The sequence below is a fragment of the Oncorhynchus tshawytscha genome, linkage group LG34, assembly GCF_018296145.1.
Source record: "Oncorhynchus tshawytscha isolate Ot180627B linkage group LG34, Otsh_v2.0, whole genome shotgun sequence".
In the NCBI taxonomy this organism is placed as follows: domain Eukaryota; kingdom Metazoa; phylum Chordata; class Actinopteri; order Salmoniformes; family Salmonidae; genus Oncorhynchus; species Oncorhynchus tshawytscha.
Genome location: NC_056462.1, coordinates 13,672,934 through 13,698,137, shown reverse-complemented (window position 1 = coordinate 13,698,137; position 25,204 = coordinate 13,672,934). Strand labels below are relative to the sequence as shown.

Sequence of the window (25,204 nt, the reverse complement as noted above, 5' to 3'; positions counted from 1 at the left end):
TTGCATACCAATGGCGGTTTGAATAAATTAGGATAATAAATAAATAAGCAAATTGTGAACCTAGCGACCAATTAAAACATTGGTGTCTCGCTGCCAAGTCAAAGGGTCACAAATACAAGTGTTATGGTCTCAAACCCTAAACTGACTGAAACCAGTTTGGGCCGAGATACATTCAGGCTTTTAAAACCGTCCGCTTCAACATGATTACAGCAGCAGAAGGCCTACTAGACTTTCATTCACATTATTTTTTTAAATGATCACCCCAATTTCTGTCAGGAGGGAGGAGGTTACAGCGAGGGAATGTGAAACAGCACAGCTTCACAAAGAAATGAAGTGCTTGTGTGATTGACTCTGTATCCACAGACAGATAAGATTCAAAGAGGGAATATTAAAGGAGGGAAGAGAAGAGGGCAGGAGGGAGGTGTTTAAAGAAAATAGAGAACTATCCTATTGGGATTAGCAGCAGAGTAAAAAGCAGTGCTACTTTGAGATACTAGTCCACAGAGCCTTGAATCTCCTTGGGGGGGGAGAGAAAGAGCGAGAGAGACACACACACAGAGTCAGAGAGAGAGAGAGAGTCAGAGGTAGAATAAGTCTTGTGTGAGAGGGAGCAGATAGGATATCATTCATGTGTCAAGATTAGAAGGCTCTGTTATTGGAGAAAGAAAGAAGGACAGAGCACGCCTGGAGAGAGTAGTTGCCTTGTTCCTTCCCTGTGCCCTCAGTAGAAGTTGTACAATGTGATTGTGTGTGTGCTATTTAAAGCGTTGGCGAGAGGAGATGCTCTAGTTTGGAGCACCTAATTTCTCTCCTGACAGGCAGCCTGCCTAGGAGAAGGACCCCGTCATCAATATCACCCCAACAGAACAGAACAGGAGAGACAAGCGACATCTGTATATTCAGGGCGCACACACGTGAAAAAGAATCAAATCAAATTTATTTGTCACATACACATGGTTAGCAGATGTTAATGCGAGTGTAGCGAAATGCTTGTGCTTCTAGTTCCGACAATGCAGTAATAACCAACGAGTAATCTAACTAACAATTCCAAAACTACTACCTTATACACACACAAGTGTAAAGGGATAAAGAATATGTACAGAGCGGCATAGACAAGATGCAGTAGATGGTATAGAGTACAGTATATACATATGAGATGAGTAATGTAGGGTATGTAAACATTATATTAAGTAGCATTGTTTAAAGTGGCTAGTGATATATTTTACCTCAATTCCCATTATTAAAGTGGCTGGAGTTGAGTCAGTGTGTTGGCAGCAGACACTCAATGTTAGTGGTGGCTGTTTAACAGTCTGATGGCCTTGAGATAGAAGCTGTTTTTCAGTCTCTCGGTCCCAGCTTTGATGCACCTGTACTGACCTCGCCTTCTGGATGATAGCGGGGTGAACAGGCAGTGGCTCGGGTGGTTGTTGTCCTTGATGATCTTTATGGCCTTCCTGTAACATCGGGTGGTGTAGGTGTCCTGGAGGGCAGGTAGTTTGCCCCCGGTGATGCGTTGTGCAGACCTCACTACCCTCTGGAAAGCCTTACGGTTGTGGGCGGAGCAGTTGCCGTACCAGGCGGTGATACAGCCCGACAGGATGATCTCGATTGTGCATCTGTAGAAGTTTGTGGGTGCTTTTGGTGACAAGCCAAATTTCTTCAGCCTCCTGAGGTTGAAGAGGCGCTGCTGCGCCTTCTTCACGATGCGGTCTGTGTGGGTGGACCAATTCAGTTTGTCTGTGATGTGTACGCCGAGGAACTTAAAACTTACTACCCTCTCCACTACTGTCCCATCGATGTGGATAGGGGGGTGTTCCCTCTGCTGTTTCCTGAAGTCCACAATCATCTCCTTAGTTTTGTTGACGTTGAGTGTGAGGTTATTTTCCTGACACCACACTCCGAGGGCCCTCACCTCCTCCCTGTAGGCCGTCTCGTCGTTGTTGGTAATCAAGCCTACCACTGTTGTGTCGTCCGCAAACTTGATGATTGAGTTGGAGGCGTGCGTGGCAGGGAGTACAGGAGAGGGCTCAGAACGCACCCTTGTGGGGCCCCAGTGTTGAGGATCAGCGGGGTGGAGATGTTGTTACCTACCCTCACCACCTGGGGGCGGCCCGTCAGGAAGTCCAGTACCCAGTTGCACAGGGCGGGGTCGAGACCCAGGGTCTCGAGCTTGATGACGAGTTTGGAGGGTACTATGGTGTTAAATGCTGAGCTGTAGTCGATGAACAGCATTCTTACATAGGTATTCCTCTTGTCCAGATGGGTTAGGGCAGTGTGCAGTGTGGTTGAGATTGCATCGCCTGTGGACCTATTTGGGTGGTAAGCAAATTGGAGTGGGTCTAGGGTGTCAGGTAGGGTGGAGGTGATATGGTCCTTGACTAGTCTCTCAAAGCTCTTCATGATGACGGAAGTGAGTGCTAAGGGGCGGTAGTCGTTTAGCTCAGTTAGCTTAGCTTTCTTGGGAACAAGAACAATGTTGGCCCTCTTGAAGCATGTGGGAACAGCAGACTGGGATAAGTATTGATTGAATATGGCTGTAAACACACCAGCCAGCTGGTCTGCGCATGCTCTGAGGGCGCGGCTGGGGATGCCGTCTGGGCCTGCAGCCTTGCGAGGGTTAACACGTTTAAATGTTTTACTCACCTCGGCTGCAGTGAAGGAGAGTCCGCATGTTTTGGTTGCGGGCCGTGTCAGTGGCACTGTATTGTCCTCAAAGCGGGCAAAAAAGTTATTTAGTCTGCCTGGGAGCAAAACATCCTGGTCCGTGACTGGGCTGGTTTTCTTTTTGTAATCCGTGATTGACTGTAGACCCTGCCACATACCTCGTGTCTGAGCCGTTGAATTGCGATTCTACTTTGTCTCTATACTGACGCTCAGCTTGTTTGATTGCCTTGCGGAGGGAATAGCTACACTGTTTGTATTCGGTCAGGTTTCCGGTCACCTTGCCCTGATTAAAAGCAGTGGTTTGCGCTTTCAGTTTCACACGAATGCTGCCATCAATCCACAGTTTCTGGTTTGGGAATGTTTTAATCGTGAAAGCCTGATGACATCTCAAATAAATAAAAATCTATTGATTCTGCCACAGTCAACTAAGCAGAGACACTGAAAATCAGGATTCAGATAAAGGAACAGGGTTTATGCAATATGCAGCTCAGCTGCCTATGACATTCTACTGAGGAAACTGAATACATGCAGCTCAGCTGCCTATGACATTCTACTGAGGAAACTGAATACATGCAGCTCAGCTGCCTATGACATTCTACTGAGGAAACTGAATACATGCAGCTCAGCTGCCTATGACATTCTACTGAGGAAACTGAATACATGCAGCTCAGCTGCCTATGACATTCTACTGAGGAAACTGAATACATGCAGCTCAGCTGCCTATGACATTCTACTGAGGAAACTGAATACATGCAGCTCAGCTGCCTATGACATTCTACTGAGGAAACTGAATACATGCAGCTCAGCTGCCTATGACATTCTACTGAGGAAACTGAACACGGGAGCACAAGCTGAAATATTTATGAGATCTGAGACAAGAGGAGCTGTTAATCTATAAAGACAATGCAATAATTGGATTCAGACAGAGGCCTACAAACAAACTCAAATAAAAGTTCAGAAATATTTGAATTATGAATGAAAGCACAAGGTACAACAAAGGCCATGTCCCTCTGCATGAGAATTTAAATAGAAAATGCACACATATGCACAAAGTAGTTACTCTAACAACCTTGACCAGGAAGCACAGGGATATCCACTACAGCATTAGATCAGAGGTCTCGCCAAAGTACAGATCTAGGATCAGTTTCCCCTTCCCCCAATCCTAACCTATCTATTAGTGGGAAAAATACAAAACTGACCCAGCGTCTAGGGGAAACTTCACCTACTCCACAGCATCAGGGAGAGGGGAACCTGATTGCCTGTTCGCATGCATGGTTTCCATGGCAACCACTACAAAAGGCTATCATGGGCCTGCCCAGCCCTAGCTTGGAGTAAAACCCAGGTGACATTCCACAGAGCCAAATCCCCCATCTTCAGTGTCAGAGCAGAGCCCAGCAGTCTTAGTCATTCTGAGTCAATGGTTTACAGAGCAGAGCCAGACTGGCATACGATCCAGCTTCCAGTGAGTGGGGAGGCGCCGTTAAATCAAGCTGCCTGGCTGAGTGTGACGGCCTGAGGTAGACCTATAGCTAGGCCTAGCTATTGTCCATAATGCAGGGGTCGTGTTAACGCAGAGTGTTTCACGCAGAAAATAAAATGATAAAAACACATAAGAATTATCTTGCTGCGTTTTGTAAACGCAGATCTAAAATGCTCTTTATTCTAATTTCTGCTCGGCGTCAGGATAATTTGGTGCTTCACTTGCACTTCTCTACTCTGATGAGAATTCACAAACAGGAATTGTATCAGGAGACAGTGCTCTGACTGATGTGTAGCTACTTTTCCAGGTGTAGCTTTTCTCTGGTAAAATGCAAGATGAACTTCAAGCAAAACAAATGTAGCTGGCTAAATTTTTTCTATGATAAACATTAGAACTACGATGGCCATACATGGTATTTGCACACAAAAAGAATACAATTTTTCATTGTTAGATCATCTACTTGTGTGGCTGCTAGCCAAATAGTGTTGCACTTCTGTTGTCATCTGATAAAAATGAAGCCATTTCTGCCAAATGTATTGCACTAATGTATTTTTCGTGAGGGAAAACTATAGTTGCACGTCAATGATCACTCTATTGAAGCAACAAAAAAAACAACTTTATTAAATTAAATATTCTTTATCCATAATAATGTCATTATGTCCAATAGCCTAGCAGCACTGTATCTGCCAGCTGTTGTCTAGATCGCACATGCAGAAACCAGAGTTGGCAGATACACTATATAACGCAACAGTTTGTGACAAAACTATCGGTAGAGAAAAAATGCAATGGAAACACAATGAACTTTAGATTTTTATTTGGTACGAAAAAAATTCTGTGTTTTGTGCACTACGTCATCACGCACTGAATTTAATCCGCAACAATTCAGTTCGGTAAAACACCACTGGTGAGAAAATGAGCATATTTTCTTATATGCAGATTTTTGAATATTTGCATGAAAATCTGTCGCCAATTGGAAGGATTCAACTGGTTGATTGTTTGGTCGAAAGAGATTTCTTTAGTCGAACAGTAGCAAAAAACAAGAATAATTTCATGGTGTACAAGATACCCGTCTGATTCACGCCTGTCTGAGTGGACTGATCCATTGTGGAGGCCGTGGGGATGGCAATCCATCACTAAGACATGTACTACTGAAATTGTGTATGGTTATAACATGAGAACAATGGTGCAATACTAAAAGCATATGTTATAAAATAATGTTTCTCCCGCATTGGATAGTGGTGACAGTCTGCGGTTCTAAAACACTGTTGAATTGCCACCTTTTCCTAGACCATATTGCTATGTGCATAATAGCAAAGTTAAACAGTATATTGGGGTTGAGAATAATGTGGCGGAGGCAGCAGTGGAAGTAGGAAAAGAGGAAACAGCCCATGCCTTAACTGTCTAGTAAAAGTGAGGAGAGAAGAAACCAACTTAATTAAGTCTCTTAATCAATAGCCTAACTGTTCAAATGTGCCTGGCTTTATGAATCCTCTATATCTACAGAAACAAGACAGATACTGCTTAATTGTTTGTTTAATAGCCTACTGATTCTGTGAGGACCAAGCCTCAACATGTTGGATAAACAATTTCACAAATTCAGCAGTTTTTTTATTTTATTTGTTGTAATAAAGGATTTACACTTTTTTATTTAGAACCGCCTGTCTGGTAGGTCAGGCCCTATTGGTCACGTGCATACATGTGTCACGTAAAGAGAGCAGGTTGAGGGTAGGGATGCATGATATATTGGTGAACATATCGGAATCGGATGTCTAGTTTAACGGCGATGTGCAAAACTGATGTCAAAGCTGACGTGCATACCTGTATAACTAAGGTACATGACGTAATGGCGCCACGTCAAATTTTGCCATATACGTGCAACACAGCATTCCTAAACTAGCCCACAATGTCTGCTGTGTGGATCGAGTAGTCAACAAGTTGAGCAGTCATTTGAAAGAGTAAAAACATTCATTGAGACAACTCAAAAGGTGAAATCCATTAAAGCCAAGATAATGGAATTCATTGCCCTTGACAATCAACCATTCTCTGCACCGGTAAACACTACCAAGTGCGCTATTTTTCCGATGCTGCCCTACCGGAGTTACACAGTAATAGTGTCACTGCTATTAGCTTCACAACATGCATACTATGGAACGCCGTTTGGGTCTTTGCATGTCAAAAAAAGATACAGTAGCACTGTCAAAGCTGTACAAAAAAAAAAAGTCTGCAAACATGCAAACACCGGCCACGAACGATGTGTTTACAATACCGCGTTGGTAATAAAGCATAATTTGTTCGACCACAAATTCTGGGGTAGCTAGCTTTATATTGGTACCTAGCTAGCACCAATACAACCAGCCTGAAATCAATGGCCAGTAAAAACTGCAGTTAATTTGATCATTCTTAGCAATGATTTAGGAATCCTTGTGAGTAAGTATTAGCTAGGTTGCCACTTGTTCGCCTACTGAAATTAAACTTCAGTTCATGAAAATAAATAGCTAGTCAGCTACTTAACCCTGTTGCCCAAAGCTAACGTTATAAGCAGCCAGCTGGCTAGAAAGGCTCGACCTGAACGGGTTGTGTTGTGAAGCTAGCCACAATACGGATTAGGCACAACAGTGGAATTTGCGGTTTGCCTTCAAAATAAAAGTATGTCATTGACAGTGATGCAAATAGATGAATTATGCCATATTTTATTTTGAAGGCTAACCGCAAAGTCCACTATTGCGGCTAATCCTTATTGTGGCTATCTTCCGAGGGTTATTTTAGAAGATGACACCTAGTTATATAGTCAGCTAATTAACCATATAGCTACTGAAACAGATGTCGTTTTGCTATGTTTTTGGGGAAGAACATTGTTTGCATCCATGAGCTAGCTAGCTTTTTTTTTACCAGCACTGTAGGTGTGCGAGTCAACTTTACCAGCATCATAGCTGTATCGATGAATCGTTGTGACATATGAAATACAAGTGAGTGTAATCAACACGGAAAAAATGTATGAACGCGTTAAATTATTATGTGGTGTGCAGTCATATTCAGGTCCTGATTGGTCAACAAGCTTATTTGACACGTCAAATAGTGGTAAATAGTATATTTTTCGACACACAAAGACCCAAACGGCGTTCCATATAAATCTGGTTGAGAATGAAACGACTGAACAAATGAACAATGAAACAGCACAGCAAGTAAGTGAAAGAAATAGGTTTGGATGATGTTTTACTGATAATGGGGACATACGTAAATGCCAACAAAATGACTTTTTGATCAGTGTGGTGTGTGTGTAACCTTTATTTAACTAGGCAAGTCAGTTAACAACAAATTCTTATTTACAATGGCAGCCTACCCTGGCTAAACCCGGACGACGCTGGGCCAATTGTGCGCTGCCCTATGGGACTTCCAATCATGTCCCGATGTGATACAGCCTGGATTCGAACCAGAGACTCTTGTGACGCATCATGCACTGAGATGCAGTGCCTTAGACCGCTGCGCCCATGTGTGTGTGTTAACTATTTAATTGAACTAGAATGCTTAAAAGGCCCCTAAAATATTAAATATCGGTATCGGCCAAAAATGCCATCACTAGTTGAGGGAATAGGGAATGTTTTTCCTAAACATGAGGGATTTTGGTAATACAACTTTTCAGTCAGAAATGGCTGTAATTATGTTGCAGCTTCAGCAACATGGACAGCGGGATAAACACTGTTGAAGTTCAGTTGTGGTCACTGCAACATGAAGGAGAGCGCCAATGGATGCAAGTTACAGTCCCTCGCTGTCCTTTTTTAACACAGCACAGCAAGTCTGAGCACAAACAAATCAATTAGGTTGGCTCCCTCTAGTCATTAGTGTGTCTTAATTATTTCCTCAAACAGTGCGCTTAAAGCAGCAGATAAGCTCCGTGCATATAGTTGGTTTGATTAAAACACATAGGATGCGTCTACATATGGAAAAATGTTGACCAATCGATTAGTCGAAAGAACAGACTCTTGGTAGACCAAGATTTATTTTTTTTAGTCGGGGACAGCCCTAATTCAGAATGCTACGCTACCCATGATCCTTTGCGCAGGCCTAAGTCTGGCTGGATATCCTATTCATTTGAGAGGGATTTGTTTGAGGAAAGATTCATTTTGCCTTTGACCTAACAATGGGGTGTGAGTCATCTGCAGAGCAACTGCAAATGAGCCACTTCTGGAGAGAGGAGGTTCCAGCCATTATGATAAATCCATCTGAGAGAGAGAGAGAGAGAGCGAGAGAGTAGAAGGAGAGATCAGAAAGAAGAGCACAGAGCATGAAATGCAAAGTGCCATGTCTCAAAAACCTCAAATGACATTGGCCATGCTAAACAAACAAGAGGGAATGGAGGGGAGACAGGTCAGGTACAAACACATCAGTAGGCCCAGGGACTCGCGTTGTATCCCAAATGGCACCCTATTCCCTATATAGTGCACTAATTTTGACCTAGGTCCCATATGGCTCTGGTCAAAAGTAGTGCAGAATATAGGGAATAGGGTGCCATTTGGGATGCACACACAGCCTGCGAGATCCTCTCACTCTGGCACATTGGAGACCTGGCAGGTTGTCTCTACTGCTCATTTCTGTGTACTGCAATTATGTCTTCTCCTCTCTGGATAAAGAAACTATCATGAATATGCACTTTATAATAGACACGTCGCTGGAGGGATAATATTTAAAGGTTTATCTCACACCGTGCAGGCCAGCAGCACAAAGCTGAAAACCGAGCTCGGAAACACGACGGTGCATAAGACTAGTACCACTGTGATATCGTTCAACTGAAAGACATCAACGACAGAAAAAATGTTTGACACCCCACCCCCACCAAAAAAATAATAATGCTTGGGTTTCTATATTTGGCATGACATTAGAAACAGCTTTCTAAATGCAAAGGCATTGTTCCATCAGCCAGACACTTATCCACTTTCCTCACGGCTACCTGAGGGTGAGGGCTGACTCCATCAGGGTGTTCAGTGTTCAAGTGTTCAAGTGGGGAGGGAGGGAGGCAGGGAGGTTAGTGCCACCGTGCCCCACCGGCCGCATCCCTCCCAGTAGGTGTGATGGAGCCTACTGTGATGACAGGGGATGAGCCTCAGCCTGTGTGTGTGTGACTCTATTGTGTTGCCACAGTGACAAAGCAGTTTTGCCAGTTCTACCTCCCGTTCTCATTAACTGCCAGCCTTTCCTGCTTTTTTTCCACTAAATCCTCCATGCTCTGCTTCAGCGACTCACTAGCCTATCCTCTATTAGTTTCATTCATTCCTAGACCTGAGCCTCAATGTCTGCTGCCAACGAGAGAGAGAGAGAGAGAGAGAGACCTTGCAGAGATAGCTTAGAATAATATTGTGCAATTTGAGTAGACTATCATGAAATATGACACACCTCTTTTAAACAAACTGAAATCATGACAGAGAGATATCATGTAGGCCCTGTTCACATTTAATTATAGTCCAACGGGTATGCACTTGTGTCTATTATACTCCCACTGTAGAACTGTTACTAAAGTGTCACTAAGATGACATTTTAGTACCTATAGAGTGCCACAGTAGGAGTCATAATACCTATCAAATCTAGCGGTCAAACAGGGAAATGGTTCCAATTGTTATTCAACCATTCATTTTTCCCATAGGAGATGTTAAAAACACTTCAAATGAGGGCCTGTGTTTCATGAAGGCTTACCTTGGCGTGACGTTTTGATAACTGTGTAAATCTCTCTAGGAACAAGGTGACTTATTAATATATTCACCTGTATTAACCACTCTAAACTGAAATGCTAATTAGCTGCTAATGTGGCTATCATAAAGAACTACAAATGCCATGATGATCTGGACAGCCTGCCGAATCGAGGCAAAGGTAAGAAACTCTATCTAATGTTAGCTAAACGTAGTACTGAATAAATTGACTATATTTCTTTAAAATTGACAATTCTGTGAACTGTCTTGTGCACGTTTTAAATTGACACAATACCTGTTAGCAAAGGTGTCAGCTTGAGATAACGTGCAGGAGCTTGCAGGGATTTGTAGTTTTGCATGATGTATACGAATCTGAGTGTAAATAGAGCGGATATATTGATACAAGTTGTCCGAGAGAGATTTACATGGTTATCAAAACGTCACGCCAGGGTAAGCCTACACAAAACACAGACCTTATTTTAAATATTTCTAAAATCCTCTATGGGAAAAATGGATGGTGGAAAAAACTATTGGAACCATCTCCCTGGATCGCTAGGTTTTATGGGTATTGCGACACCTCCACTGTATGGCTATAAACATTATTTTTCTAAACTATGAACAGGACAAGACTATGCCTATTGCATCCTGTATGAATAATATGAAAAGTGATCATGCCTCGCTGCTTGGTTACAAAGCTTTTCCAAGTAATGATTTGTAAAACCAATATAGCATTTCCATCCCCAAACAAATTCTACAAAGAAAATTCATATGCACCATTAGCCCACACATTTCTAACTAATAGGCTATAGCCTAGTTCCGCATAGCCTACTACTCTAGTTACCTTATCATAGAAAGTAAATATTATGTACTCAGCTATTGGACCATATAGTATGCTAGCTAATTAAGTAGCCTAGTCACAATATAGCCTTCATTATAAACTAATATTGTGGCCAGGATGTAGCCTAAGGTGTACCAGAAAAATAGAAAAGGCAGGTTGGTAGACAGAGCAACGTGTAACATGATCCTCTATGGACGGTTTCCAAAGACTATTTAGATTAGAGTGTGGCTTCCGATAATCAGCTTACCAGGTTGAAGACGGTCTCCACAATGTCCCGGTTGGAAACTTCCCCAACTTCCACCAGGCCGGCGAGGACAGCGAATTTCATTTTGATTCCTCGGATAGGGATCCCAGGGTTGAGCGACACCGCCGCAGCTCCATCACCTTGCCCGGCTGGTCGCCCAGCACCAGGCGTCTCCTCGCTAGCCATTGCTACAGGAGGACAGGTGGCGGTAACAGGTAAGGCACCTGTTCACCCCCAAAGGCGGTAATGGGATACAGTAAAGTCGGTGAAAGAAAAAAAACAATGGTATCCTCTTTCCAGCTATGTCGACAGTCTGGAGGTAAACAACGAAAATATTTCCCTCCCCATTCAAAACAGTTCCCAAAATAAGCCTTCGAGTCAACAAAGTATGTTTTGTAGTCCGCGAAAGGCACAGGCGTACGAGAGTTGGATTTCTAGCCGATGACACCGCGACATTGGAGTTGTCACTGCGTTTCCATGCAGAACTCCTCTCCCCCGGTCGGAAACTCGATAAGGAGGCGAATGAAATAATGCATCAAAAACCGTTCACTAAAATGGACCGGCTTAAAAAGATTTGGTTCTAAAGGCAAGTCGCAGAGACCTTGCCCTTCCTCCCCTCTGTCAAAATATGAGAGGCACCTGCGACTTTCATTTATTCACTAGTCCAGCCAAGCTACAGCAGTAGAACTTGCTATTGTCACAGCAGGCTTGACAGGTAGAGTGCTGTCATGAGCAAGAACTCCTAAACGTGGCTCAAGTACCGCAACAGCGCCAGTGGTGCTCGACAAGGGACAGCAGTTATCCACTCGGTCCTTCCCTAAAAACTGCTAGACTTGTTCAAATTTCAGTGTTAACCCACTTACAGCGCTTTCTCTTCCTGATTTACCCCCTGCTACAGCTCTTCCCCGCCATGACAGTATTATACCAGTATACTGCCAGCGGCACAAATGATGACGTCATGTTCGTATGGTAACGAGGAAACCTTTAAAATAAAAGCCCGCATTTCAAAACATTACAATTCAACATATATTACATTTGAATCAATGGCCACTTTTACTGTGCCAACAAGAAAATGCAATAGGTAATTTATGAAATAAAAAATGTAAGACCTACATACACATACAGAATATTGTGCTGAAGAGGTAACTTTTATACCTGTCTCAGCTAATGTGGGATGGAAAATACTCAGTAGGGTCTCTAATAACCAAATATGTGTTATTTTTGAAAGGGACTGTGTCACACGGTCTGCTGCTGGCTAAGTATTTACTGAGTATTTCACACCACACTTTATCTGAGGCAGGTAGAAAAGTAATCTTTACAAGCCAATATGTATCCCATGTAGTCTATAACAGTGTGCTGCATTGTTGGCTATGGAGGGGGTGGAGTGAAAAGCCAGCAGCAGGCTGTGTGACACAGTCCACCGCCAAAGCTAATTATATTTGGTTAGTAGAGATGCGACTGAGTATTTCCCACCACAGTTTATATGAGACAGGTAGTAAAGTTTTTTCTCTACAACCCAAAAAGTCCCCGTTGTCAAGCACAAGAGACCAATTTAAGTTTTGCAGACTCCATTGAATAATTTCAATAACATATATTTGTATTTTATTAAAAGTGTATTTCTTTAAATGGAGCCTACACAATAGCTATCAACATTCCAGTATTTGTTTAAACTTTCCAAAGAAATGCATAAATAATACAAGACAATCAATGCATTGGTTGCAATGCTGTGAAAAACAGTTGTACCACACTAGATTGCAAAAAAAAATCGATATTCCCAAAGTTTAGCATGTATTTACTCTTATTCACGGGGGGAAAATCCAAGATCGTGCTGCCAACATAAAATCCTGCTGCTAAGAGAACAGTAATGAGTGGAGCATGCGCGGTGGGCATCGAGTGACTGACAGAGTGTCTCAGGCGTTGATATGGTCTCAGGTGTAGCCCAGGTGGATGGCGCTGTGGACTTGTTCATGCCAGGGACAGGGGGTAGGCTTATAATGCAGGAAACGAGTAGGGCTTCACAAATGTTCGGTTCCAACGGAACAAAGTGTAGTGTACAATTTCGCCTCATATTGCAGCTGGTTGGCCTATAATGCAGAGACGTCTAAAGGCAAGAGGAAGATACTTGCTCGAGTCAGGAGTCATCTACTGCTGTGCACTCAAAGACATACTAGAGATGTTGCATTAAAAATGTGCATATAAAAACTCTAAGGATTAGGCTGTAATAAGGGTTGTCATTATAATGTTTATTTTTTCCTATAGGCAGACTTTAGGCATTATCTACCCACATTATGCAACCATGGTTACAGTTGTATAGAAGGGGAAACATTTGTAACATGTTTATATTATTGCTGAAAATAAGAGTAGACAAAATAATTTCCTGCTGTAAAAAAAAAAAATGTAAGTCATATTCACATGAGATATGTAAATTGTAATTCTTCTCTCTACAGTCCATGCAGTGGAACATTGACAGCTGTAATGCAACCGGAGGTGATAGAAACCAGACATTAAAACGATGTGACAGCGATGCTTCTCTTGCCTCTTCCAGTCACTGACCCATGTTGCAAGAATGGCATTGCACTGTGCTTGTGCACGTGACATTAAAACTTGAAACTTGTTTAAGACGTTTATGAGACCAAATAGATACACTGTCAGATAGGTTTCTATTTAATTTAGCCTACGTATATTGAATAGCCTATGTATGATTGAAATGTAGTCAAAGATCAAATGCAATGTATTTGAACAAAGATCGTTATTGCATCATAAAGATGTGTGTCTCCTCTCATCTCCAAGGAGGCTCTGATACAGGATGACTTCAGTTGCTCAGTGGAATGTGGGATGGCTCCCAGTCCTAGGCTGCATCCTAAATGGCACAATATTCCCTATATAGTGCACTACTTTTTACCAGGGCCCATAAGGCTCTCGTCAAAAGGAGTGCACTGTGTGGGGAATAATGTGCCCTTTTATGACGCAGTTCTAGTGCTGTTGCCAAGGAGTCAGGCAGCGCCACAATTCTTTTGACCTCACAAGCAGTCCCTCTCCCTGGGGACACTGGGACACAAGGCAGTCAGTTGAGTTCCAGCATCAGACAATGGGTGCGGTCCAAATGGCACCCTGTTCCTTTTAATGTGTGCTACATTTGACCAGAGCCCTATGGGGAATAGGGGGCTCTGATCAAAAGAAGTGCACTGTAAAGGGAATAGGGTTACATTTGGGACGTAGCCAAAGTCAAGGTTGGTCTCAGTAGCAGTGACCTGAAATATAAGTGCTTACTACAGTGCAATGCTTTAATTTACATGCAGGCTACGTTGAGTGGGTTCAAGTCAAGACACTTTTGCACTGACTTACCTGAGTTAACCTACAAAATGAAAGTAAGAGAGAGTGTTGATATAGTAACTTGTATTTCATAGTGTGCTGTTGAACTGCAACCTTGATGATGTAAATTAAATACACATTTCATTTACAACATTTTCTTTTCTTGTTTTGTCTTTTGTGTTCCACAACGCATGAATGAATTCAGCTACTCACACAGCTTTGTGCCAAAGTGCTGTCATCTTTTGATTGGATGAACATTCATTATATCCTTCCAAATCAATACCTGAGGGAAATATATATATTTTTGAAATATCCTGAACAAATAAGGGCTGCTAAAACCATACAGTTCGAACACACATACTCTTGACTGTTTTCTTTAAGGAATGTATTCTGCGTGAAGCTTGGATTTACTTTGAACCCCCCCATGGGGCAGATTCGATCAGAAAACTAAGCTGAGTGAAGGCTGTTGCATTATGATGACAAGAGGGAATTACACATGTCTCTCCAGAGACTACCCACTGGGCACAGATGTCAATTCAAGGTCTATTCCACTTTGGTTCAATGTCATTTTGTTGAAATGACATGGACAGGGCCGGTTTAATTCAGGGGTTACTGAGGCTGAAGCCCTTGGGCCCAGGCCAGTGGGGGGCCCAAGAAGCATATATACAGTATATATTATAATTTTTTTACTGCAACCGCAAACCACAGGAGGGTTCAGGAGCCCACTCTCAATGAGTGTAGACAACCTGCTGCTGTCACTCTATTAATCATCAGATGGGGGGAGGAGAGGAGGTATGGGGTCCACGTGGGTAACTGGGGGGCCCTGCCTTGATTGGGTAACCGATTAATAAAAAACTGCATAATAAATAAATGTGACTGGTCAATTGCGTGAGTCAGGGGCTGGGTCCAAAAGCCAAAAAAACACAATTAAGTTTTTTTAAATCCAACCACAGGAGCCTGCTCTCAATGTTCAAAATACCCCTGATAGCATAATTTAGCCACAGAGGATCAATAGTTTCAAAAACATAACTGTGGATTAAATTGTATCAAAAGTGCATACAGGTAACTGACAAAAAAAAGGAAACACCAGCATAAAGTATCTTAGTGTATTGGGTCACCACAAGCTGCCAGAACAGCTTCAATGCGCCTTGGCATAGATTCTACAAGTGGACAAAAACCATGCCAGGAAATTTCACCCCACACACCATAACATACACTTTGTATCCCTCACTTAAGTGTTTCCTTTATTTTGGTAGTTACCGGCTGCCTACAGTCGGGGAGGCCGCAATTTGACCAGCATGCACGCCAAATATACAGCTTGTTGCATTGTGGCCATAGACATATAATGCATAAAAGGGATTTGGAGCCTCTTACCCTGGCAATTTGAGTGTTAAACTCATGGGTACACTATCATTGGCTGCCAGTCCTGATTTCAATGGGAACTGCCATCTATGGATTATATTCTATGTAGCTGTCGGTTTGCCTTTTGCAAATGTAGAAATACACATCGTGGGAAAAACGTGCAGTTTGGAAAGCAAGCAACGTTGATTCAACCAGTGTGTGCCCAGTGGGTAAATGTATCCTTGTGATGATGATGATGATGATGATGATGATGCCTTTCTGAATAGGAGGCTGATTTTTAGCAGCATGCTACAGAAGGCAGGCAATATGGCAGGCAATCAAGATCATGTTTTTTGGAGGCATGTTGTGAGAGAAGAGGATGCTGCACCTCTCTTGATTTGGGTGGTGATATCAACAAGGCAAGAAGGTCAAAACGTTTTCAGTGACAAGAGTAAGACCTTTTTGGGCGCCTGCTGATTTTAAAGCCAGGTGAGGGGTTCAAAACGTTTTCAGTGGCAAGATAAGAACTTAATCCATGTTGGATGGTTGTTGAGCTTGAAAGACCACCACTTCCATTTTCCTGATCAGGGATTATCCCTGACAAGGAGATGACAGGAATGTTATTAATTCTATTTACATTAATCTTCACTAGGTGTTACAATGTCTCTAACATGCATATTCACAGACTCATTTATACAATGTATATGATTTATGTATACTGAACATGTGAGGGATTTGGCCAAATTAGGCCTCACCAACATTAGGACATATGTTGAACATTAAAGGGTACTTTTCAGATACTGTATAGAATCTTAGAAAAAGGGTGCTATCTAGAAGGGTACTTCAGCTGTCCCCGTAAGAGAACCCTTTGAATAACCTTTAATAGTTCCTAGTAGAACTCTTTTAGGTTCAATGAAGAACCCTGTCCACAGAGGGTTCTACATGTGGACAGCCGAAGAACCCTTTTGGAACCCTTTTTTCTAAGAGTGTAGAGAATGTAGGTCTAGAATGAATGTATGTCAATGTTTACATTGTCACCAGGTTCAGCCCAGCTAGGCATCATCCCTAACCCTGTAATTGACACAGTTGTATCAGTGTCCTAATAACGGTAGGAGGCAAGACACACCTGCATGGAATGTTAACAGTTTGAGATTCAGGTTCAACCTGTTTTCTTCATTAAATATTCACTTGTTGGTTCACTAATACAGCATGTCAGGGCTGACAGTCACGCAGTGTACTTGGCTGACTGAATAGTGTAATACAGTGCAGAGTATTGAGTAATATACATGCATATAACATATAGTTTAACATAATAACATGCATATAACATATAGTTTAACATAATAACATGCATATAACATATAGTTTAACATAATAGCATGCATATAAGATGTAGTTTAACACATGTTGTGAATAGTTAAGTCAGTGTTTTCCAAACTCCAAGGGATGCATGTCTTGTTTTTAAGCCCTAGCACTACACATCTGATTAAAAATAATCAACGCATCATTACATTATGATTACTTGAATCAGCTGTGTAGTGCTAGGCCAAAACTATAACATGTATACCCTGGGGTCCCCAGGACCGAGTTTTGAAAACACTGAGTTAAGTCAATATTATGTTTATTTTCTCGGAATTCATGAGAATAGTCTTTCCTTCATCATGATTATGTGAGTGAATATTTTGGTTGAAGTTATTTAAGTTATTATGGGTCTGCTCATATGACTGCTAATTTCTCCACAGACAGCGACTGTGAATTGAATTTTGTTAATTGGTGAAAGTGTTGGTGCATCATATTTCACTGCCACAGTAAAAGCCAGTGGCTGATCTAATTTATATTTTATACTCAGTTACATGTTTATGCATATATTCATTCATTCTGGAACAGAGATTCATATTATTATAAATCATATATGAATTATATAATATTATTATGTATTTATTTACAGAATTTCAGACAAACAACACAATATGTGTCAGACTGAATGTCAATCATTCATGTGAGCGTCTGAACTGAGCTAACTGTCAAAGTGGGTGTGTTTAATTGTTTATTTGGATCCGCATTAGCTTTTGCAGAAGCAGCAGCTATTGTAGTGGATACAGTAGAATCAGGATAGAAATATCAATATTGTAGCATAACAATACTATATCATACAATGTAGCAAACACTTCCTGAGTTTATTAAATGTTGTTATAACGTATCAAATAAAGGACTGCGATATCACGCTAGGCCAGTAGAGAACGACAACGTGCTAGTTTTGAGGTCTCAACATATCGCGAGTCGCGAGATGTGAGAAATCTCAGCTCTGTCTTTAACACTCGCGATAATTCCTTTTTCCTTCTCTTTCACTCCCTGTAGCCAACATGGCAGTCGGCAAGAATAAGAGGCTGACCAAAGGTGGCAAAAAAGGTGCCAAAAAGAAGATGTAAGTAGCGCAATTCATCCATTAAATCATGCAATATACACTATTAGGTTTAGGTTATTGACTTTCAGTTTGAAAATGTGAAGGATGAGGTTGATTTTAACTGGATGTACTCAGGCCGGTCACTTGCTAATCTGCTAGGCTCACTGCGCATTCAGTGTTCATGAGTTTGTGCATAAGCGACACTGAACTGTTACAAAAGAGACTGTCGAAGGCGTAACACAGGCTGCATATCGTGAAGAATTTTATTTAAATGTACCGAAATGCACTCATTGTCTGTAGTCTAGCGACATCGGCTGTCTTAACAAGCTAAGCTACCTCACTAGATCATACATGTAACTATGGTGGCTAGCAAGATGGCAGATCTGGCAATCCATGAACATAACGTGGACAACGTTAGCTAGACGAAGTATTTTCTACGAAATGGTGTGGTCAAACAGGATAAAAGTATTGTAGCCAAGCCAGCCAGGGCTACATGTGCGTGGTGCCAACCCTTCAGTCGTTAACGAGAAAAGGCAAATTTACCAGATAAGATCATTTAGCCAGTTAGCTGGGCCTTACATTAGTAACCAGCTAGCTAACGTTATGCTCTTCCAGTCATGTTTTATTGATTAGCCAGGTGCCTGTTGAATTTCCACGTTTGATTGTACTGGAAGTTGACGTTCATACCATTGCCAGCATTTGACAATAACAAGTTAACGTTAGCCCTTTGGTTGGTTTCGCGTTAACTAGACTGCAACCTTCGTTTCTTTAGCTAGCTACATAGGCCTGTGTCATCAAAACAGATTAACAGAACTGATATTGACCACACTACTTTCTCTATCCCCCAGTGTCGACCCTTTCTCCAAGAAGGACTGGTATGATGTCAAGGCACCCGCTATGTTCAACATCCGCAACATTGGCAAGACCTTGGTCTCCAGGACTCAGGGAACCAGTAAGTCTGCTTTTCTAACTGATGCAGATTAATGGAGCCACACATGGTTCAGTGGTGATGGCTACCAGTATAAAGACTAACATGCAGCAAAATAACTGCAGACAGAGCCACATGGTTCTGTGGAATTATAGCACAGTTTGGAAACTAGGGGTTGATTAAAGTGAGGTGACTAAAACGGGAACTCCTGACCGTGTACAGTAACCAGCTAGCTAGGTAGCCTAATTCAACTAGCTTTGGGACAACTTCGAGAGTCTGTATATTGGTTGGACTCCTAGTTGTGCATCATTCTGTTAGGTGTCGATGGCTAATAACCATACCACAGTATAGCCGGCTTCGCCAAAAATGTTTCCGGTCAACAAAAGCATATGTATAATCTCTTGGAATTTACCAGACAAAGTAATAAATAAACATCGGTATCCAACTTTTGTCCAAACTGCACCATATTCCTGCCAAGTTAGACAGCGGTCTGCCATTAGACACGCAAGACTTCCTACCACAAAATGTTGCATTTTATTTAATAGCGAGGTACACATTTCACTACGTCTGGTAAGTACAGTTCCTAGCGATTATACATGTGCTTTTGTTGACAGGAAGCGTTTGTTTGGCGACGCTGACCCTGGTGGTAAGGTTATTTTTTGTCAAAACAACAACGATGCACAACTCGGAGTCCCGACTAAGAGTCCTGAAGTTGTCCTAAAACTACCATTTAATATGGGTTTGTTGGTCAGTAATGTCCCTTTTTAGTTTTCCCTTTTAAAATTGTTTCAGCTTGTCGGTCTTGTCTTGGATTTGTTTGTACCGTACTTAACACAATGGGGATGCATGATGACAAATTATTTTGGCCCAATGATTGCCACTGATTACTGGTAAAGAGATCTGCTGATGTTCGCCTCACCGCGTATCACATCAACTAATCTGTTCTACTAGGAATCGCCTCTGATGGTTTGAAGGGACGTGTGTTCGAGGTGAGCCTTGCTGACCTGCAGAACGATGAGGTGGCCTTCCGCAAGTTCAAGCTGATCTCCGAAGACGTGCAGGGCAAGAACTGCCTGACCAACTTCCACGGCATGGACCTGACCCGTGACAAGATGTGCTCCATGGTCAAGAAGTGGCAGGTGAGGAATCCTTCAGGAGATTGTAGCACACAGCTGGATTTGTTGGGATATTGTAATTTTGATATGTATTTATAATAGAGGTCGGCCGATTAATCGGAATGGCCGATTAGGGCCGATTTCAATTTTTCTAAACAATCGGAAATCGGTGTTTTTGGGCGCATATTTTTAAAATTTATTTTTTTATACCTCTATTTAACTAGGCAAGTCAGTTACGAACACATTCTTATTTTCAATGACGGCCTAGGAACGGTGGGTTAACCTGTTGTAACTCCCATCCCGTGAACGGGATCGGTGTCATCATCTGACACTAATTAGCATAACGCAACGGACATAAGTATTCCTATTCATGAAAATCACAAGTATATTGAGACACCGCTTACTTAGCCTTTTGTTAATCACCCTGTCATCTCAGATTTTCAAAATATGCTTTACAGCCAAAGCTAGACAAGCATTTGTGTTAGTTTATCGATATCGATAGGCGAAATAGCTCCGATTGTTCTTCGCGTTTGGCTGAAAAATCGCCCGGAAATTGCAGTCACGAAAAATATTCCAAATTAGCTCCATAATATCGACAAACATGGCAAACGTTGTTTATAATCAATCCTCAAGGTGTTCAAATATCTATTCGATAATATATCCGCCGGGACAATTAGTTTTTCAGTAGGACCGATTGGAATAATGGCTACCTCTGTATTTTACGCGAGAATCTCTCTGGGAGCCATCGGGTGACCACTTGCGCAATGTAGCCGCTTACAGGTATTCTTCAACATAAATGCGTAAAACTACGTCACAATGCTGTAGACACCTTCGGGAATACGGAGAAAGAGTAATCTGGTTGATAGCCCATTCACTGCTCAATAGGGACGCATTGGAACGCAGCGCTTTCAAACATGAGGCACTTCCGGATTGGATTTTTCTCAGGCTTTCGTCTGCAACATCAGTTCTGTTATACTCACAGACAATATTTTTACAGTTTTGGGAACTTTAGAGTTTTCTATCCTAAGCTGTCAATTATATGCATATTCTAGCATCTTGTCCTGACAAAATATCCCGTTTACTACGAGAACATCGTTTTTCCAGAAATGAAAATACTGCCCCCTAGTCACAACAGGTTAATGACCTGAGGCTCGTATTTCTGTGTGTTGTCATGTTATAACTAAGTCTATGATTTGATAGAGCAGTCTGAGCGGTGGTAGGTAGCAGCAGTCTCGGCTCGTAAGCATTCATTCAAACAGCACTTTCGTGCATTTGCCAGCAGCTGTTTATGACTTCAAGCCTATCAACTCCTGAGATTAGGCTGGTATAACCAATGTGAAATGGCTAGCTAGTTAGCGGGGTGCGCGCTAATGGCGTTTCAAACGTCACTCGCTCTGAGACTTGGAGTAGTTGATCCCCTTGCCCTGCAAGGGCCGTGGCTTTTGTGGAGCGATGTGTAACGCTGCTTCGAGTGTGGCTGTTGTCGATTTGTTCCTGGGTCGAGCCCGGGTAGGGGCGAGGAGAGGGACGGAAGCTATACTGTTACACTGGCAATACTAAAGTGCCTGTAAGAGTATCCAATAGTCAACGGTTAATGAAATACATATGGTATAGAGAGAAATATTCTTATGAATACTACACTGCTCAAAAAAATAAAGGGAACACTAAAATAACACATCCTAGATCTGAATTAATTAAATATTCTTATTAAGTACTTTATTCTTTACATAGTTGAATGTGCTGACAACAAAATCACACAAATTATCAATAGGGCCAACCGCACCAGCATATGGTCTCACAGGGGGTCTGAGGATCTCATCTCGGTACCTAATGGCAGTCAGGCTACCTCTGGAGAGCACATGGGGGGCTGTGCGGCCACCCCACACCATGGCTGACCCACCGCCAAACCGGTCATGCTGGAGGATGTTGCAGGCAGCAGAATGTTCTCCACGGCGTCTCCAGACTGTCACGTCTGTCACATGTGCTCAGTGTGAACCTGCTTTCATCTGTGGAGAGCAGTGGTGAATTTGCCGATCTTGGTGTTCTCTGGCAAATGCCAAACGTCCTGCACGGTGTTGGGCTGTAAGCACAGCCACCACCTGTGGACGTCGGGCCCTCATAACACCCTCATGGAGTCTGTTTCTGACCGTTTGAGCAGACACATGCACATTTGTGGCCTGCTGGAGGTCATTTTGCAGGGCTCTGGCAGTGCTCCTCCTTGCACAAAGGCGGAGATAGCGGTCCTGCTGCTGGGTTATTGCCCTCCTACGTCCTCCTCCACGTCTCCTGATGTACTGGCCTGTCTCCTGGTAGCGCCTCCATGCTCTGGACGCTACGCTGACAGACACAGCAAACCTTCTTGCCACAGCTCGCATGTGGGTTGTAGACTCAGTTTCATGCTACCACTAGAGTGAAAGCACCACCAGCATTCTAAAGTGACCAAAACATCAGCCAGGAAGCATAGGAACTGAGAAGTGGTCTGTGGTCACCACCTGCAGAACCACTCCTTTATTGGGGGTGTCTTGCTAATTGCCTATAATTTCCACAACAGCATGTGAAATTTATTGTCAATCAGTGTTTCTTCCTAAGTGGACAGTTTGATTTCACAGAAGTGTGATTGACTTGGAGTTACATTGTCTTGTTTAAGTGTTCCCTTGATTTTTTTTTGAGCAGTGTATATTAACTACAACCTAAAACCTCTTACCTTGGAATATTGAAGTCTCATGTTGCAAGGAACATAAACGTTAGCTTTTTTTACATGGCACATATTGCACTTTTACTTCTCCAACTCTTTGTTTTTGCATTATGTAAACCAAATTGAACATGTTTATTTATTTGAGGCTAAATTGATTTTTATTGTATTATATTAAGTTCAAATAAGTTTTTATTCAGTATTGTAAGTGTCATTATTATAAATAAATAAAAATCGTCCGATTTTTGGTCCTCCAATAATCGGTATTGGCGTTTAAAATCATAACCGGTCGACCTCTACTATGAATTAACCTCTGCCTTGTAATGTTATTTATAACGTGTTGGGCCCAATGTACCCAAAACTATTCATTAACCTTCATCCTGTCTCCCCACCAGACCATGATTGAGGCCCATGTGGACGTGAAGACCACCGATGGCTACCTCCTGCGTCTGTTCTGCGTTGGCTTCACCAAGAAGCGCACCAACCAGATCAGGAAGACGTCGTACGCCCAGCACCAGCAGGTCCGTCAGATCAGGAAGAAGATGATGGAGATCATGACCCGTGAGGTCCAGACCAACGACCTGAAGGAAGTCGTCAACAAGCTGTAAGGACGTTCGCCGTCCTGTTGCTGGTTCAATAGAATGTTCTGCACTCTGGGAAGATGTGGTCCATGTGAAATGCAACATGGAGTGCATGTATATTAATTGACTGTTAGATGAAGCAAATATTTATTTCAACATTGTTGCATGTGTCGAACACTTTTTCTGCATCTGAAATTGTGTACATTTAAGTTGATGTCTCTGAGTAAGTTGAATGGCATTCAATGTAGGCAGCCAGTTATTTAACCAGATCTCTCAGCCGGTCATTTTCAGTAGCCAAGCCAGGTTTCCTCTTACTGATTTACTTTTCCCTTTGTCCTTTAGGATCCCTGACTCCGTTGGCAAGGACATTGAGAAGGCCTGCCAGTCCATCTACCCCCTCCACGACGTCTACGTTAGGAAGGTTAAGATGCTGAAGAAGCCCAAGTTTGAGTGTAAGTCACCTTGAAACTCAAACCTATCCTGCCCCTTGAGGCGTTGCAGTCTGATGCCTGTGTCATAAGGGGCAGAGAGTGAAAGGGCTATGTCTACGCCCCAGAACGGTGGGTACTTGGGGTGATCATGGCTCCGACAGATGGCACAATACTAGACAATTGATGGTGTGAAAGAAGGCCTATTCAGGATCTTTGTCAACTTACTGTGCATTAAAGAACCTCAAAAACAACCATGACATTCAATAACCCTGGTTATTTATCTTAATCATGACCATCGTAAGGTCCCCTTCCCAGCATCTGGCAGCATTTATGATATTCCAGCAAGATGACTCAACACTTGTTTATGTACGACATGATTGTATCTTAACATATGTCTATGGTTGCAATTACAAGTAGCCCAATTAATTATTGGCAAAAAGATCAGATTTGGATTGTGTAAACAGCCTAGCATACTAAATTATCCTCAGTGACTTATCCAATGTGGCTTTCTCTAATAGCCTGTTGAGTTGTACTCTGGTGTTGTGCTTTGATTATTCTTGTCTTCTTTCAGTGGGCAAACTGATGGAGCTACACGGTGAGGGTGGTGGCAGCAGTACAGCCAAGCCCTCTGGGGATGACACTGGGGCTAAGGTGGATAGGGCCGACGGCTACGAGCCCCCCATCCAAGAGACCGTCTAAACACCTGACAGATTTAATAAAAAATGTAAATGATCCTCAACTGTTGGCGTCTTCTGTTAACGGGATGTTTATTTAGAGCTAAGGTATTTTGTATAGAGCTATTCTTTTCCAGTCAAATCAAAGCATTTGTTTTCTATCCGGAAAAAGAAAAGCTCTATACAAAAATAAACTCAATGTGTTGGACATGATGCCAAATTCTAAAACTGAGGCAGTTTATGGTTTAGAAATTAAAATCTCTGGTGGACATTCCTGCAGTCAGCATGCCAATTGCACATTCCCTTAATTTGAGACATCTGGCATTGTTGGAACGGCACATTTTAAAGTGGCCTTTGTCCACAGCACAAGGTACACCTGTGTAATGATCATGCTGCTTGAATGGGGTCTTGGCAAAGGAGAAATGCCCACTAACAGGGATGTAAATATTTTGTGCACATGAAACATTTTTAGGATCTTATTTCAGCTCATGGGACCAACACTTTACAGTTATAAATGCTACCTGTAATGTTGCCATGGCACTCATGCTCAAATTACATAGTATTGCAATATAGGTCAAATATAAAGCCTTCTCACTATTGTGGTTTGTTACTGTAAATGTAAAAGCAAGCCAACTTCGATTAATTGGGCCTCAAATGTGCTATTGGGTCATTCCTATGTGGTGCCTTTAATGTCTTCAGGAAAAAATCTTGGTGTAAAATGTGGATCCCACAAGGCCACAGTATCCTTTACCTTAAATTCCCTTTCAAGATATGTTTAACACCTTTCAGTGGATGTTTGTTTTGCTATGTCCCCGGGTGCTA

General features: G+C 42.3%; 2 protein-coding genes and 1 pseudogene across 5 annotated transcripts in view; 2 read left to right on the top strand and 1 right to left on the bottom strand.

Annotated features, from left to right (window-relative positions):
• Nucleotides 1-11,836, bottom strand: part of LOC112231646 (lipopolysaccharide-responsive and beige-like anchor protein) — a 351,054-nt gene extending 339,218 nt beyond the window's left edge. For 3 of the 4 annotated variants that reach the window (XM_042311819.1, XM_042311822.1, XM_042311821.1), the window contains exon 1: nucleotides 10,908-11,836. In XM_042311819.1, coding sequence (XP_042167753.1) covers nucleotides 10,908-11,090 — 183 coding nt within the window. In that variant the 5' untranslated portion in view covers nucleotides 11,091-11,836. The remainder of the gene's footprint in view (nucleotides 1-10,907) is intronic. The other variant, XM_042311823.1, reaches the window with a different exon arrangement.
• A 6,014-nt stretch (nucleotides 11,837-17,850) lies between these two features.
• On the top strand, nucleotides 17,851-24,442 carry LOC112261300 (40S ribosomal protein S3a). The gene is made up of 6 exons (XM_024436559.2): nucleotides 17,851-17,982; nucleotides 18,810-18,913; nucleotides 19,841-20,028; nucleotides 23,092-23,300; nucleotides 23,620-23,729; nucleotides 24,280-24,442. Exons 1-6 carry the CDS (start codon nucleotides 17,921-17,923, stop codon nucleotides 24,405-24,407), a joined length of 801 nt encoding a protein of 266 aa, XP_024292327.1. The 5' UTR covers nucleotides 17,851-17,920; the 3' UTR covers nucleotides 24,408-24,442.
• On the top strand, nucleotides 23,757-23,870 carry LOC112262470 (annotated as a pseudogene).
• Nucleotides 24,443-25,204: the final 762 nt, after the last annotated feature.

What these genes read in the sequence shown, in the direction of transcription:
- LOC112261300 (XM_024436559.2), top strand. Translation starts at nt 17,921, where the DNA reads ATGGCAGTCGGCAAGAATAAGAGGCTGACCAAAGGTGGCAAAAAAGGT. An exon ending in CTCCAGGACTCAGGGAACCA is followed by an intron (nt 18,914 to 19,840) that starts GTAAGTCTGCTT and finishes CTGTTCTACTAG; the next exon opens with GAATCGCCTCTGATGGTTTG. An exon ending in CCATGGTCAAGAAGTGGCAG is followed by an intron (nt 20,029 to 23,091) that starts GTGAGGAATCCT and finishes TCTCCCCACCAG; the next exon opens with ACCATGATTGAGGCCCATGT.